The 16,295-nt window shown below is 47.2% G+C and overlaps 1 protein-coding gene across 4 annotated transcripts in view; it reads right to left on the bottom strand.

Annotated features, from left to right (window-relative positions):
- The window catches only part of Frmd4a (FERM domain containing 4A), a 307,939-nt gene that overhangs the window by 49,399 nt on the left and 242,245 nt on the right, over window positions 1-16,295 (bottom strand). For all 4 annotated transcript variants that reach the window (XM_021215326.2, XM_029547334.1, XM_021215327.2 and 1 more), the window contains exon 12: window positions 3,821-3,897. In XM_021215326.2, coding sequence (XP_021070985.1) covers window positions 3,821-3,897 — 77 coding nt within the window. The remainder of the gene's footprint in view (window positions 1-3,820; window positions 3,898-16,295) is intronic.

The raw sequence follows: 16,295 nt of genomic DNA, 5'->3' as shown, positions 1-16,295 counted from the left end.
GAGAGAGAGAGAGAGAGAGAGAGAGAGAGAGAGAGAGAGAGAAAGAGAGAGAGAGAGAGAAGTGAGGCTGAGAAGATGGCTCAGTGCGCAAAGCACTTAACCGATAAAGTATGTGGACTTGAACTTGGCTCTCCAGAGACCCCATTAAGTTGGACTCCATATACATCGGTGACCCCAGTGTGCTTATGATGAGACGGGAAGCAGGGACCGGACAGTAATCCCTGAAAGCTTTTGTGCCACCTAGCCTGGTCTTTGTGAATAGCAAAGAACACAAGACCCCGTTTCACACAAGGTGGAAGATGAGGACCTCTGACCCCCACATGTATGCTGTGGCCCCCACTCACAAACCATTGTGTATACCAAAAACAACAACAACAACAAAAAAACCCAAAAAACAAGAAACAAACAAACAAAAAAAACCCCAAACAAAAAAAACCAAAAAAACAAATGGGGAGGTGCTGGCAGGCTGGGGTGTAAGTGGGGCTCTTGATCCATGTATCAGAAGAAATATCCATGGTTTTGAGATGAAAATATCGAATTTGGAAGAACTGTAGACTCATTGGGACTTACGAATAACAGCATTCTCTCTACCCCCCACTTTCCTTTGAAATTTCATGCTGGTCTTACTGTCCTATTCTATAAGCTAGAGATTAAACAGTGGAGCTTCTTCATAGCCACATTTAAGGGGAAATTAAAATCTGGTGATTAGAAACCGGATACTAGGCAGGTTGGGTCACTCGCCAACTCCCAGTTTGGTTAAAACAAAGTTAAGGGAGAAAAAAATGCCAATGAGTAAAACACTCTGTGGGGAGAAACTGAAAAGGGGGGAATAGAAAGAGAGGGAGGGAGAGGGGGGAGAGGGGAGGAGGGGAAGAGGAACGGGGCAGGGACAGGGAGAGTGCTGGAGGCCTTCCCCCATAGCTGCCATCTGAACTAGTATGGCCCACCCCAGGAAAGCTGAAGTATGGAGAAAAGGTAACTTGAAATGTACTTTTGTAAAGAAGAGAGAGCTGTAAAATCTAGGCGCTGTAACTCTCCAGGTTAACAGGAGTAAGGAAGGCTTAAGTGGTTCATCGGGTCTGGGAAGTCAGTTTCATGGGGACATCTACATCAGATACTCAGCTTTTCACCTGCTGCATTAGGACATTATCTCCTCTGCTCATCTCTCCTGTCAGCCCTTCCCACCTACCTAAACCTCAGCAATGGATCAGTGTTTGCTGAACCCAGAGGACGACAGAGACAAAGGTAGTTGAGAACTGAGACAATGGGGAGGGGCTAAAGTCCACTACAGAGCCCGTGTTCTATGGGGCGGGCACACCAGGGAGAGGTGCCGGTTAGATCTGCCCGTTCCACTCAGAAAGTTATTTTGGCCCCAAGTGATGTCCCTGTCATGGTGGATTCAGGGCTGCCTTTCTTCAGGGAAGATGGTCATACTCTGAGCTCAGGCTGCCATCTTTGGGCTTTTCTGTCTACATAAAACACTCATTTCTTCAGTTGTCCATATCCCCTGAGGGCTTACCCCCTGGCTTTGATCCTAGTAACACCATGGGTTTCAACTCATATCTCTCCTCCTCATGACCAGGGAGGCCTTTGGTGTCCACATCATTCAGCACTTTGGTCTGTATCACTTGACACTCAGTACACTGCTCATGAGCCTCAGACGTCTTGGGTTCAAATCTAGCCTGCACCGTATACTAGCGATCCACAATCCATTTCTGAGCCTTGATTCATTTCCTGGGTCATAGTAAGGAACTATCTGGGGAGCACATATGTGCAAGTATCAAACCGGTGCCCACACTTGGCAAACTCCATCAATGACTTCTTTGGCTGGTGTCCCCAACTCTGCTAACTGTTCCTGATGGAAGAGGACACTGATTCAGGCTCCCATATCTACCGTAGAAGAAAATGCAAATTCTCCAAACACGTATGAGGTAGACCCCTTTTGCTAAATAAGCCAAAAGCCCACCCTAAGGTAAGGTATGATATTAGGTGTCTTTCCTATATACCTTGGCTAAGGGAAAAGAATTTAGTAATTATATCATTGATGAGATCACAGACACAGAAGGAACACAGGTGTGTATATAACATAGACACAGACACACACTATACACACACTACACACATACAGACACACAACACACATACACACACACACACACACACACACACACACGCACACACTGGGGTAAAGTCTTTCCCTCTGTCTATTCTCTGCACTCAGGCCCACAGGTGGTCCTTTTACTTCTTCTTTTTTTTAACGTTTTCTCTGCCAGGCATCCCCTTTTCTGTATATGATCATGGTGTAGAATTCGATTTACCCTTCTTACACTTGGACTTCTTTCCCTCTCATCTGTCCATGAATGTCCATGTTAGTCTGACATAAGTTCACCTGGAAAAATAGCAGCGAGTTTCTCCTCAGCTGGGTTATTATTTTTGGCATCCACCCGCCCCTCCGTGGCCTGTGCAGACAGATTCTGCTCTGTGGAGGAGGTCTTTAGACCATGAAATGCATCCCACGGTCCTGAGAACCACTGAACAAGCGATCCTTCTGCTTAACATTACCCATTGCACCTGACTGCAGAGACTTGGATTCTAGAACGTTCTGTTCTCGAGTTGCTAGTCTCATGGTAACTGTGGGGCAGGGATAAACTCTCGCCTACAGTAGGAGGCTGTTCTGTGTAGATTACAAGGAGGTACACAGCCCAGCTGGGTTATCAGCAGCAGCAGCAGCAGCAGCAGCAGCAGGCATGAGGGCTTCTGCACAAACCTCGGCCCTCTCCTTGAAGGCAATGTCTCATCCCGAGTCCCCAGCTCCCTGGAGGGCACAGCTGCTTGTCTGCATGTTCAGAAGCAAGGTAGGGTTGCTGCCAGCACTTCTTCCTCAGCGCGGGGCTGGGTGTCACCAGGACCTGAACCCATTCTGGCTTCTCGAGCGCGTGCAATCTATTTAGTATTGTCTGGGGCCTACTTTCTTGTCAGTCTGCATCTAGACCTGCACTCAGCAGTTTATTCTTGGGGAACCCTGTTGCTGGCATGGGCTGCTTTCGACTATAGACTTGCCAGCACACAAAGCCGAAAAGCCTAAGGTTGGTGGTGCCCAGACTCCTGCCCTGCAGGGCTCTCTGCAGTCCAAACTAGAACCCTATTTATTGTTCAGCATCCAACTTGGAACAGGTTTTTAAGACTGGTGTTCTCTGGTCCAATGGCTGGTGCAATATAGGAAGAAGGGAAAAGAACTGCATTTATTTCATACCCACCCATAAAACTAACATTAAAAAAGAAAATCGCAAGCTCCCAGGCCAGAATAAATGAGCCTAACCACTTCGGTTGACAGATGCCTTTCAGTCGCTACTGTCCCACCTGAAGTAGGCCTAACAGCTCCAGCAAGGAAGCCTTTGGTCTCCTGACTGAGAAGAGGGAATGTCCCCATGTGACTCAAATGTGGTTCCAAAGTTCCACAATGCTTCCTACAGCATCTCACACACACAGACAGAGAGAGAGATGAGAATTGCTAAACACACATATACACACACACACACACAGAGAGAGAGAGAGAGAGAGAGAGAGAGAGAGAGAGAGAGAGAGAGATGAGAATTGCTAAACACACACACACACAGACACACATACAGACATACACACACACTCTTTGCATTCATCACCACAAAGCTTTACAGGCTGATGTGAATTCTGTCCTGGGTGATACACCATCTTCTCCCCTCACCCCAAATTGGTCATGAATATAAACCATCTCAACAACACAGAATCAATGTACAAATGGTATGCCACACATTCTCAAAAGAAAAGGGCTTCTTATGCTTACCTGCGAGGGTCATGAACTTCCACGGAAAACTTCTTTTCCCTGAAATACAGATTCTCCAACTGTCTCCATTGAAATATCTGGACGGAAAACAACGTAGTTTAAATTCAAGAGTAGTAAGTTCCCTGGTCGAGCTGTCCCTTCTTGAGCTGTCCCTTCTTTGCGGATTAACCTTTCAACAGCTGAGAAAGCTGAGTTTCCTTATCAAGGCAGAGACCTTACAGTTGTCCGTGCTTCCTCCGGGTAGCCCGCCTACTACTAGTGCTTGAAACACACACCCCAATAGGTGTGGATTTTTTTTTTTCAGCAGGTTCCTTAACAGACACAAAACAAGTTCTTTTTTTAAGTTTGTTCCCCTTTGGCTCGCGCGCCTTTGTTGAATTCTCCAAGACAGTTCCCAGCACTGCAGACTTTTCCCTCCAAGGAGAGGGAGAGGAGGTGGGGGCGGGGAGCTGAGCGGAGGGAGGGGAGGAGGATCGCAGCCGAGAACACGGTGCTCAGGAGGGAGCGGTAGCCATCTGTGCACGCGGAGGGCCGAGCCGCGCTTCCTCCCCTCGAGTGCTGAAATGGGAAGGCGTTCAAATTCCCAGCCTCCCTTCGGGACTCCACTTCCTGCCGCTAATGTGTAAGAGCCTCAGACATCCTCACTCGCTGGAGGGCGGAGGCTGTGCGACCATAGTTGGGGGCAAGCGAGTCATGATCACAGTGCGTGTTTGTAATTCTTTTTTTTTTTTTCCTCAGCACAAAGGCGTGGTGGGCGGAGCGGGGTGGGGTGGGGGTGGGGGCAAGAGTTCTGTCCCGTGGGGAGACGGAGTCGGGACAAGGGAACCCCAGGAGCCTAAGAAGCTGATCTTGAGGGGTTGGGAGGCAATTAGAGCCGCTTCCTAGGAGCGGGGTGGCTGTTTCTGGATGAAAGTGAAAGTTACTTAGCGGTCTGGGGAATGTCACCAGGGGCTAAAGCTCTGTGTACACGAGTTTGCATTTATTATATTCACGCGGCTTCCATTTCCTTTTATATGCTTAGCATGTGAGTTTGCTTTGCTCCAGAGTAAAGCAGGGTTCTTGTCTCTCCCTGTCAGAATGGCTGCTTTTCCCTGTAACCCCCTTTGTCTACCCTATGTGGCAGCATAGGCACAGCTTTTTAGGTGACTGAGGTCCCAGCTCTATCCCAGCACCCACCTTTCACACGCAAAGACCATTTCCCTGTATTCCGTGAGCCCCGTTTTCTCCAGGCCCAGGATGTTTACCACCCAAGGAAAACTGAGCTGCAACTAAAACTGGTTTCTAGAGAGGCTGCATTCTTTCACGTTCACACTCTCCTCTACAGAATTCTAAATGATCCCCTCTGCCTGGGTAACCGGAAGGGCAAGGGGCGATGAGTGGCTCTGACTTAGGAGCCACCTCTTCATCCACACTGCCTTCTACTCTGAAGCCAGAGACTAGAGACTTTCCTGTCTCTCTGGAGAGCAGTTGCAAGTAGGTGGAGGGACATTGGAAAGTCTTGCGCTGGCTCAGATGGCTTCTGGCCCATCCTGAGTAGGTTTTTTTGGTCATTTAAACATACAGAACATCTCAGCTAGTGGGTGCTCTTCCACCGTGACTCCCTCAGTGTAGCTACTGTGAGTCTGATACCTCCGTGTTGGGTATAGATACCACAACTAGACTTCACCACAGCCACATAGGCAGCAGCACTAGTGGACTCTACGACCTTGGCTTTATGCTTAACTTGCCATACTGTAGCATGCTATGGCAAGACACAGGGGCTATAGAGTCGAAGTTTCTGTTTAAATCCAGGCTCCTTCCTCCCAAGTCACTAGCTAAGTAAGTTGTAGTAGTCTAGCTCCAGATGGATCTTAACCACAGCAGGTCCTGGGCTCAGGCTGGGTGAGGGAATAGAAATAAGTAATCCACAGACATGGATCTCACTGTCATGGGTCTCTTAGAGCTTCCAGATCCTGGCAAAAGAGCGCAGGTGACTGCAGAACCGCCAGGGTTCTTCTCCTAAATCCCCCACGTCTTGACTTGGAGTTTAAAGGATTAAATTAGATTTCGCGTGTGCTAGGAATCTTACAGCAAGTATAAAGGATTATTTACCACTTCTCCCCAAAGAAGAAGTTGTCCTTCTTAGACCCTACCCTATACCAACCCTAGCCAAGCAAAGTGGAACCTGTACAGGACTGGCTTTATGGAGGTGTGACTCAAGTGTCCCTTGCTCAAGAGGGTCATTCGCTTGCTGTTGCTGCCATCTTGAAATCTCCAATGTGTTTTTATCTATTTGGCATGGGCCCTACAAGTGATATAGCTGGTCCTGGTCTTGGTAGCATGGAGTAGGGAAGTGGGAGTTAAGGACCCCATCTGCATCTGATGTACAGACCAGAGAAAGTAGACCCCCCCCCCTGGGAGGCAAGGAAGTTACACCTGACATGAACACTCAGGAGAAAGCCCCACTTGTGTTTTTTTGTTTTGTTTTGTTTTTTTGTTTTTTTGTTTTTTTTTTTTTCAGGAGGGCCTCCAGGCCTGATAAAGAATCCTGGAACACAGCCCTCTGAGGGTCGGTTTCCTGGCAACTCCTTCCCCAGCTCCTTGCAAAACTCTAAACCACAAACCATGCCTTTCCTCTAAGTGGTCCCTGATGCTGTGTAGTGTGGAGATCCGTGTGTCTGCCAAAGGCCCAAATAGAACCATCTGGGCTTGCTGCGGCCCCTCCTCTTTAGCCAGGGTGGCTGTCCAGGGAAAGGGGTAGGACTTCCACTTCAGTGCTGCTCTGAAGGGTGAACACTGGAGTCCTGGCTCTCAGGGTGTGTCCACGGGGTGATGTATTTTCTGTAGGAAATTTCGTAGCTGGGACAAAACAGTAGATTCCCTGATAGCTGTTTTAGCACAACTTTATTTTGGTTTTTATTTTGCAAATTAAGTACTGAGAAGGAAAGCCGGGGGTGGATAGTTTTTCTAGATTAGAAAACCTTCTCATCTTCTTGGGGACATAGGGGGAGTCCTGCAGAAGTGGATGAGGATAAGCTCACAGGCAACAACACTGGCTACTGATTTTTTTTTTCTCACTTAGAGAAGGGGTGGAGCTAGGGACCCAGCCAGCTGCTGGAGGTTGGGGGGAGCAGGAACTAGAAGGCTGAAGGGATGGAGAGGGCAGACACAGCTGCTGCTGGCAGGAAAGGCTGGATGTCATTTAAGCTAAAGGCACTCTGCTCTTCATGGGGGTCTGGGGCATTTTTGTTCATATGACATTAGAGCCCCTGGCTGCCCGACACTCAGTTTTCGGGCTGGCATTGCAAAACCAACCAAACAAGCAAAACCAAAAACCCAAAACAAAACAAAAGCAACCAACCAAACAGACAAATAAAAGCACACAACATGGAGAAATGCAAAGGGGAGATGTCTAGTTTCCTGTTTTCCTGTAAATCGGGAGGGATGAGCTCTCACCCTGCTGCTACTGCTCCATCCCTGGGGGCTGCTCGGGAGGAGCCTCCAAGCCCTGGTTTGCAGAGAAGACAACCCTGGCACTATGTAAAGTCACCGCTGTGACCTGGGATGCCACATAAAGACACACCAGACAGTCGTGGCAATGACTGGACTAGCTCCCTAAAGACTTCAGCTACGTCTGTGCCCAGCAATCTAATTATAAGCTCAACTATGTAGTCCTATCAATAAGCAGAGTTTCTACTGATTAATACCTGTTAAATCAAGGCAGTTTGGCTAGGCATCTCCACAAATCCCCACAGACACTTTTGTTTCCTTGCTCACTGAACAGCCCCCTCCCTGCCCATTGTGAAGAAAAATTGTGAATTTTCTTGAGGGTGAAGGAGAAGAAACAAGGCACAGAGAAGTGAGGGGAAACTGCCTCGGGCCACACAACTGGTTTCCCAGGAACCAGAAATAGAAGTCCGAGGCACCTGGTCCATTACTCCAACTGCTAACTATGCAGCTTTCCCCAGGACCCCACCAATTAGTGAGAACAGCTCTCACTCACTGATGGGTGGTTAACTTTACAAGTGGAGTGCTTTCTCACAAAGGAGCAACAATGTGGCGGCTGTGAGAAAGGGGCTTCCAGCCAGGCTTGTTCTCTCCCACATGATCGCTCTACTGTTCTTTCACACTGCAAATATAATAACAATACCAAGAATACATGTTTCCTCTTTTCTTGTAGATCTACCTTCATCCAGGCTCTACAGAGCATCTGCCTCAACACTCAGGAGCCTCAGTAAGAGACAACAATAGCCTTGGTTATGAATGGACCTGGGAATGGTGACTGGAGCTTGCATAGGAAATAAAAGTGTTAACCTAGCACGGTGGCTCTTGCTTGTGAGCCCATCACTCAGAAGGCTGAGGCAAGAGGATCAGCCTCAGATACATCTCAAGACCCTGTCTCTAATAATAAGGATGGTGGTAATAGTATGAGTGAAGAGGTTTCCAAAGATGGTTTAGAGAAACCATCAGGAAGGGGTTCTACTAAAATGGTGTTTGCTACCATCATTGGAACCCCAACAGTCCCAGATAAGGGGTCACAGGTCCTCTACTGTCCCATTCTGGTCCCAAGTGCCCTCATGTATAAAACCAAGAAGGGAAACATTTATCCCTGGAGAGCTAGCAAAAGTGGCTAATAACTATTGTCTTTGAGCCCTGATTATGACAAGGTGCTCTGTAAATCCTTAATGAGCAGGGGCCTCCTGGACCCTGGCTCCAATTCGTCCACTAGATTCACACATCCTGTGCATGGCTGAGGCCGGGGCTGAGGAAGAGGCCTTGGCTCCACTGGACTTCCTCTCTAGCCAGCACTTGTGAAGCACTGTGGGCTGGCATGTGGAGTAGGCGGCAGGCTGTCAGGATGGTGTAGAAATAACGACTTGAGAGGAAGCCCGGCCTAATGGCTCTGGTTCTCCACCAGGACTTTAGGGAGCCTTGTCTTCCTCCTGTCCCCGAGGCTGAGTCATAGAGCCCCTAAATGACCTCCCTATGAGTAACTTCCTGCTTCATCCAGAGGGACCATTATACAGAATCCAGTCAGCCATCTGGATCTCTTCCTCCTTTCCCAGATGAAGCCTCTCTGGTGGGCAGAGACTCAGAGCTGCCAGAGGTTAAGTATGTGATTGATGTTGGGACCCGGGCTTGTGACTTCTTGTCCTGGTCTTTTTCTATTGTGCCACAAAGCCCCAGCAAAGAGCAAGAACAACGATGCTTCAGATCCTTCAAGAGACTAGCTTTGGACATCGGATGGCACATGATGGTGTACATTCCAAACACACCCAAGTTCTCAAAGAGGACGACACAGATAGGAGTAGTCCCCAAGCCCAGAATAAAACAGACAGACAAAAACAAAACAAAACAAAACATAAACAAACCCCACTTCCTAATTTCACTTCTGCTCTTTCCTGAGACACCATCACACACGATTCCCTGGGTTTATCTTTACACTCAGGACATAAAAAAAAAAAAAAAATGAGGTGCCAAATGGAGGTGCCACAGAAAACTCCCAATGTCGTGCATGCAGGGGACTTGGTCCGGTGCATCCCGGGAATGTATGGGAGAAGACAGAGCAGGCACACGAATGAGGAAAAGTTGAGACCTTGTGTCCATTTTAAATACTTTTGTAGGCATCAATATGTTTTACTCTGTTTATAAAGAAAAGAGAAGCAGAGGTATTGTGGTTTAGGTCAACCACAGATCTCCATCTAATCTGAACTTTTTTATCCATTGGTATTTGTGGATGTCTGCTTGGTTCTGGCTGTGCTACTGGGCAAGAGGAAGAACACGACACCTAGCGTGTATTTCTACAGCTATCCCTCCACCCCACGGTGTGTGCAGTGTGTGTGTCTGCCCGTCTCTCCACATGGTGTGTGTGTCTGCTCTTCCCTCCACCCAGGGGTTGAAAATATTTGAAAAAAATTATATGGACTAAACACATAGACACTGCTTTTGTTGTTATTTTGTTGTTTTGTTTTGTTTTTTTTTTTAATCTTGTCACGATTCCCAAATCAATATCATGCCATAACTACTTCCATAGCACTTCTACTGTATTAGGCATTGCAAATCTGATAGACATGAGTTAAAGTATTTGGGAACCTGAACACGTTGGCTTCCATCTATAATCCTAGTATTCAAGGGGCTGAGGCAGAAGGATTGTTGGCAGTTGGAATCCAGGTTAGGATGCACAGTGTAGTGAGTCCCAGGCCAGTCTGGGTTAAACAGTGAAACCCTGTTTCCAGAACTTAAGGAAATGAAAGCATAGAGACAGTCCTAATGGATCATAGGCAAATACTGCATCATTTTATGTAAGGGGCTTACCAACCCAAGGCTCTGGAACTAAAGAATCATCATGGACAAGGAAGGCCAGCTTCCATTGCCAAGTCTTAGGTTACTCCATCATCAAAGGAATTCAGGGTAGGAACTCAAAGCAGGAATCTTGCAGCAGGGACTGAAGTAGGAGCCATGGAAGAATGCTGCCTACTGGCTTTCCACTTCCTTCCCCACAAACAGGATCACTTTTCCGGGGATAGCTCTGCCCATAATGAGCCAGGCTCTTCACCATCCATCACTGATCCAGAAAGTGTCCCACAGGCTACCTTGCAGGCTGGTCTTACAGAGGCATTTATTTTGCTGAAGTTCCCTATTTACAGATGATTCTAGCTTACGTTCACGTTGACAGAAAAGCTAGCCAACACAAAGACAACAACACGATAACCTTGGCCTGGCAGTCAAAGGTTCTCCCTTCTGGCCCTGAATGTGCACAGCCTCTTAAATTCGAATCTCCAAAATGAGATATTCATATATTCTGTGCATATATAGGCCAGAGCTGGCATTGCAAATTCAAAGAACAACTCAATGCCATTCTCTTGGATTTTTAAAATGGAGTATCCTGTACTAAATACTTCCTACTAATTGGTAATATAACATTCATCAACAACAACAATAAGTAAACAACAACAACAACAAAAATAAATAAAATAATAGACATTAAAAGCACAGGATTCAAAGTCATAGTATCTACCAAGTACTTGACAGCTATGTTATCTTTAGAAACTTTGTGTCTTTATTCGTTTTAGAACTAATACTATGAGTAACGATACTTTCCTATAAGGCTGCTGAGTTAGTGTATCAATGCACACAGAGTGCTTAACTTGATGCCTGGTATCTAGTCAGCATTCAGCCAGGGCTCACTATTCTGATGCCTGTTTCCCGTCACTCATTACACACTACCATCCTTCCTAATGTAAAACGTAGAAGTTCTGGTTCTGGTTTTCTCATGTACCACCCTAAAGTTCAAGTTTGCACAATTTTCTTTGAAAGATGATGAATATATTACCAATATTTTAAAAAATATTTTCCTTACATGTTTTATATTTATTTATTTATTGTGTGTGTGTGTGTGTGTGTGAGAGAGAGAGAGAGGGAGAGAGACAGAGGCACAGACAGAGAGAGGATGCACACAGTGTAGGCATTGTTTCTCCTCTTCTACTCTGTGGGTTCCAGAGAGAACTCGGGCTATCAGACTGGATGACGAGGGCCTTTACCCACTGAGCCATCGTGCCGTCCCCCAAACCTTATCTGTTCAACTGAGATTCTCACACGGTAAGCGTGAGCCTAGCCCAAGGCGCTTCATTCTATTTGGGCAGAGTTCAAGATATTCTCTTTGAGTTGTTTGTCCCAGTCATTTCTAGCTGATTGTCACCTGCGGATGTATACGTGTATATATCTTTATATATCATCTCCATCACATGAATCACCCACAAATTGCATCTGTCTATTTGTGATGTTAGGGATACAACCCACACCAGGCAAGCACTCTAGAAGCTACAACCCCAATCCCATTGCAATTTTGACCAGGGATCATCTTGACCATTTTCCTGCTATGACATTTAATCTCAGAATATTGATCTAAAAAAATCAAATATTCTCCTATAATAGAACTTAGCATTAATCAGTGAGGTTAGACACCATGGGGACCAAATTAGGCCCTTCCCAGTTAACAAACTCTGACCATGGGCAATGAACGGAGGGCACATGTCCTCCATATTTTATTCAGCATTCGCAAGCATCTATTTCCTCTTGGAGATGCTTGCATACCCAGCAACTAGAACAATGCCTAATTTTTCTCCACAGCCAGATCTAATGGACTCAATGTGTTTACTCAGCCAAGTCTCCCCTCCCCCCTCACTGTCAGACACCAGGGACGCCAAACTAACATGGTTAACCCAGTGACAGATGTCCAGAGCGCCAACCATGGACCTTTTAATGGATGGCCTCTTTTTGACCCATCAAAAACCTTTTAGTTTCATTTGGCTTAAGAATCATTAGGAAGGGGGAGAAAGAGGCCAGCGAATGAATCCTTAACCGAGCCTGGAGAGAAACAGACCCTTTGATGCCCCTCCTCCCGCTAGATTTGATTTCTTTTGGTCTTCTCTCCCTGAGGAGCTGTCTCTAGACGGTTTGCTTCACTCCACATCAGCTTTTTCTTGCAGAAAGAGTTTAAAAGCTTCGGTAAGGATGAATACTTGCAGGAAGCACTGCGTTTGTGTTTTCCTTTCTCTTCCAGATATAGTTACCATCCCCCACTCTCCCACCCCCACCCTCTCTATCCCTGCTGAGCATGCCTCTAGGGGAATGCATGTTGAATGGGGTCAGTGCCTGTGGTTGTGAAACATGCATTTTAACTGGATTTCCTCGATGTGAGAGCACTATGCCCCAGTGCTATGTGGCCTAACCTCTCAGCACACCAGTTCCTCCCTTAAACGACTTTCTGTCAGTAGTAGGGTGGTCAGTCACTATTGTGATTCCGGTGGGATTTAGAGTCACCTAGGAGACACAGCTCTTGGCATATGCCTGCTAGTTGTTTCTAGCGGAGTTTAACCAAGTCGACCCACCCTGAACGTGGACACAGAGTTTGTGTGGAAAAAGTTGTACTTTTCCATTTGTTTTCGAGGTGAGCATGTCAGTGCTCTGGTACTGGGGCGCTCGGTCCAAGGGTGTGGCATCATTTCAACAACTTCATCCCCCTTTGTGGAGGTCATCTGACTCTGGGGAAAACTGAGATGGAAGGCAGAAGATGATGACAACAGTTACCAGTGAATAGCCGCTCACCTTAAAGGTGATCCACCCCATCACCTATGTGGGCTGAGAAGAAAGGCAGCAAGGGAAGGAGGGCCCTTTAAGGACCATTATTTAACAGCATCTCGTTTGTATAGTCACACCCTGGTGCTTCAGGAACTGTGCTTCTTGATGACAAGGACAGGTCCTTCCTAAACTGGTTGAGCTGATTTCATTTATTTGTTTGTGTATTGGTTTGTCGAGACAGGATTTTTCTGTATAGCTCCATCTGGCCCGGAACTCACTCTATAGATCAGGTTGGCCTTGAGTTCAGGGATCCACCTATCTGTCTCCCCAGTGTTAGGGCTAAAGGTGTGCGCCACCACACAGAACAAGAGTTTATTCTATTGTCTTGAAACTTGTTGCCCAGGCTGGGCTTGACTGCCAATCCTCTTGCCTTTTCTTTCCAAGGGCCAGGATTACACTGTGCACAGCTACGCAGAACTAGTGAGCACTCTACCAACCGAGTTAGTCCCTGGCTCCGCCAGACCTGGTTTATGTGGGAATTGGGGGAGGACTCCTTACAGGCTGCTGAGAATTCAGGGGCAGGACCTACAGGGGATCTGGTTTGAGGCTGTTGCATTGGTGGCAGGAAGCGCATCTTCGGCTTGCTCTCAAGCCAGCTAAAGGATGCACCCTTTGTGACTTGCAGGCTGCTCAAAGCCATGCCTGTCACTGGCAGGAAGTAGGCAGCTTGGTCTGAGGTTTTGGCTACAAGATCTGACCACCCAGCTTTTCTGAGGCATGCAATGGCCTGGGCAGAGCCTCCCTCTCTCTAGTTGAGGCCCTGGTTGCCACTCTTTTATGGATTTCCCTGCTGGAGCCGTGCCTTCTCCAGAAAGAAGATGGTAAGTCCTAGGAGCGAAGACCTCAACTCCGATATTCCAGTTGTTCCAGAGTGACTGGTCCTAGGGTTCAAGCTCTGGTATCCCATTCCCTGCTCCTCTCCCCTCCCCCAGGAGGAATTCTGAAGTGGTCAGGTCAGTTTGAAGATTTCCTGAACTTACAGGGGCTGGGGAGGGCAGAGGAAAACAACTGAGCATGTTCAGCAGCCTACCCTGAGCTATGTCCTCTCATCAGGGCTGTTCCTGATGAGACCACAGGCTTCCCAGCCCGGTCTGGGTAGTTCTCCCAGGTAGCTAGCTCTACCCACCCCTCAGCAGCCAGTGCTGTAGCTGACCTTTCACTCAGATGTCTCCACCACACTCAAGCTTTGGGAATGTACAGTGCTTGAGGCAAGTCGGTCACTCACCTGCTACCCAGTAACTGTAGGCTGAGTGTGTGAGTAGAGAAAGAACTGTAGGAAAGGAGTTATGGTAAACCCAGTTCAGAGACGTGCAAGGTCATAAGACGGCATGTGACCACAGCACAAGGTCATAAGATGGCCATAAGACGGCATGTGACCATAGCATGTACTGGAGCTCCAACTCAGGCTGCTTCCACAAGTTGGGAACACCGATTAAGGTGGGTGCTTCATTAAAGGTGCACTTGCAGGGTTAGGAAGGTAATTCAGCCAGGAAAGTGTTTGGTGTGGACAGATGGGAGACCTGAATTTGAGCCTCAGAACCTATGCATGGTGGCATGAAAGTACCATCCTAGAGTCGGGAAGGCTCTGGGATGTGCTGCTCAGTCAGCCTAGCTGACCGGGTGAGCCCCAGCCCAATGTTTTCATAAAAACAAGAAGGAAGGCACCCTAGGCACAGCATTCAATGTTGACCTCTAGGCTCCAACCTCCACATGCACATGTGCCGTATGCACATATGTGTATACACAGGACCAGTCTCCCTCAGCTGCACATGGCCGTGCGGAAGCGGCAGTCAGAGCCAGATCATGAGGAAAGAGTGGGTCAACAACTCAGATTCCTATTTCTACTCAGTGGGATCCCACAAAGAACTAGGGATGTCTATAACCCCAGAACCCTGGATTTCTCGTCCTTCTTGGACTGAACAGCTCATTGTGTGTAGAAATTGCCTCTGTCTGCTTAAGGTTCCTTCTCTGTACGATCTGGGCAGGGCGGATCCCAGCAGTAGATTCTTGGCTGATTAGCAGGATCTGTTGCTTAGACTCTGCCTGGTGTGGAAAACTGTATTTATTGGGTCTTGGCTGTGCTGGGGATGGGTGTCAAACAGTTTTAGCAGTTTTTAGGGAGGTTGGGGCACCCTGGCTTTCCCCCAGTGAACCATGCTGATTAAGAAAAATCTTTCCAGCAGTGCACAGCTCATCAGCAGTAAGCCGCTGCACTCTTCGATGATCGCTACCAGGACTCCCAATCCAACACTTCCCACGTCTATGAAAGAGAAAGTGTCTGGTGGCCTGAAGGATCCCAGGAGCGCAATCTTAATAGCCAACTGTCACTAGCTCTCAATTTCTTTTTGGTCCAACAGTCAAAAAACAAAACCAAAGGTCGGTTGAAATGGAAGCCATTTTTAAATGTCCCCTCAACTTTCTCCCCTCTTTCTTTTTACGTACAGAAATAAGTGGTAAAATGTTGAGGGCTCTCTTTCCCCCCTCCCTTGCAAATGTCTCAGTGTTTCAGTGATGTGAGTGCCTGAGACCCTTCCTTGAGAGTTATCCAGTTTATATTTAAGTCCCTTAGGTTACTGAACACATGTATGTTAGATCTCTTTAAAATTGGCATTGGATTGCAGCTATTAGATACTTTACTCCAATTGCATTTTGTTTGTTTGTTTATTTTTGCCCAAACAGGATCTTGCCATGCAGCACTGGCTGGGCCAGTACTATGTAGTCCAAGTTGGCTTTAAGCTCACAGCAATCCTCCTGCCTCAACCTCCTAAGTTCTGGTATTATAGATATGTGCCATCAAGCATGGTGCTTAGTATCTTTTATATACCATATGAGGCAAGGATAGAAGCAGCCTGTGCATTATCATGAAGCAAAAGGTAAACAAATAAGAAACTGACTCACGACTCACAGGGCAGTCAGTCCCAGGACAACAGGCCCAAGGACAAATGTAAAACAAGCAGGTGGGGTTGGGGAAAGGTTGGCATCATTACAAAAGTGGTCAGGTATGAGCTCTGTGAGGGACTGAGCAGATATTAACATCTGTATGTGTGTGTGTGCATATGTGTGTGTGTGTGTGTGTGTGCATGTGTGTGTGCACATGCATGTGTGTGTGTGTGTGCATGTGTGTATCTGTTGTATGCCAGTGCAGAAGGGGCTGAAGTAGCAGCCAAAGAATGTTATTCTGACATAAAAAGGGATAGACTACTGGTTTAGGGAGATTATTCATTTGATATAATGAAGTGCTAGCTGAAAAAGCAAGAGGAGCCAAGTTCATATCCCTAGCGCCCATACTAAAAGTAGGGAGGTGAAGGGAGGAGAAAGAATGAATGAATGTCTACTGGAAATGTAGCTCAGAGGC

This window comes from Mus pahari, chromosome 16 (assembly GCF_900095145.1).
Source record: "Mus pahari chromosome 16, PAHARI_EIJ_v1.1, whole genome shotgun sequence".
NCBI classification, from domain to species: Eukaryota; Metazoa; Chordata; class Mammalia; order Rodentia; family Muridae; genus Mus; species Mus pahari.
Note: the sequence above shows the minus strand (reverse complement) of the source record. Positions and strands in the feature narration are given on the sequence as shown.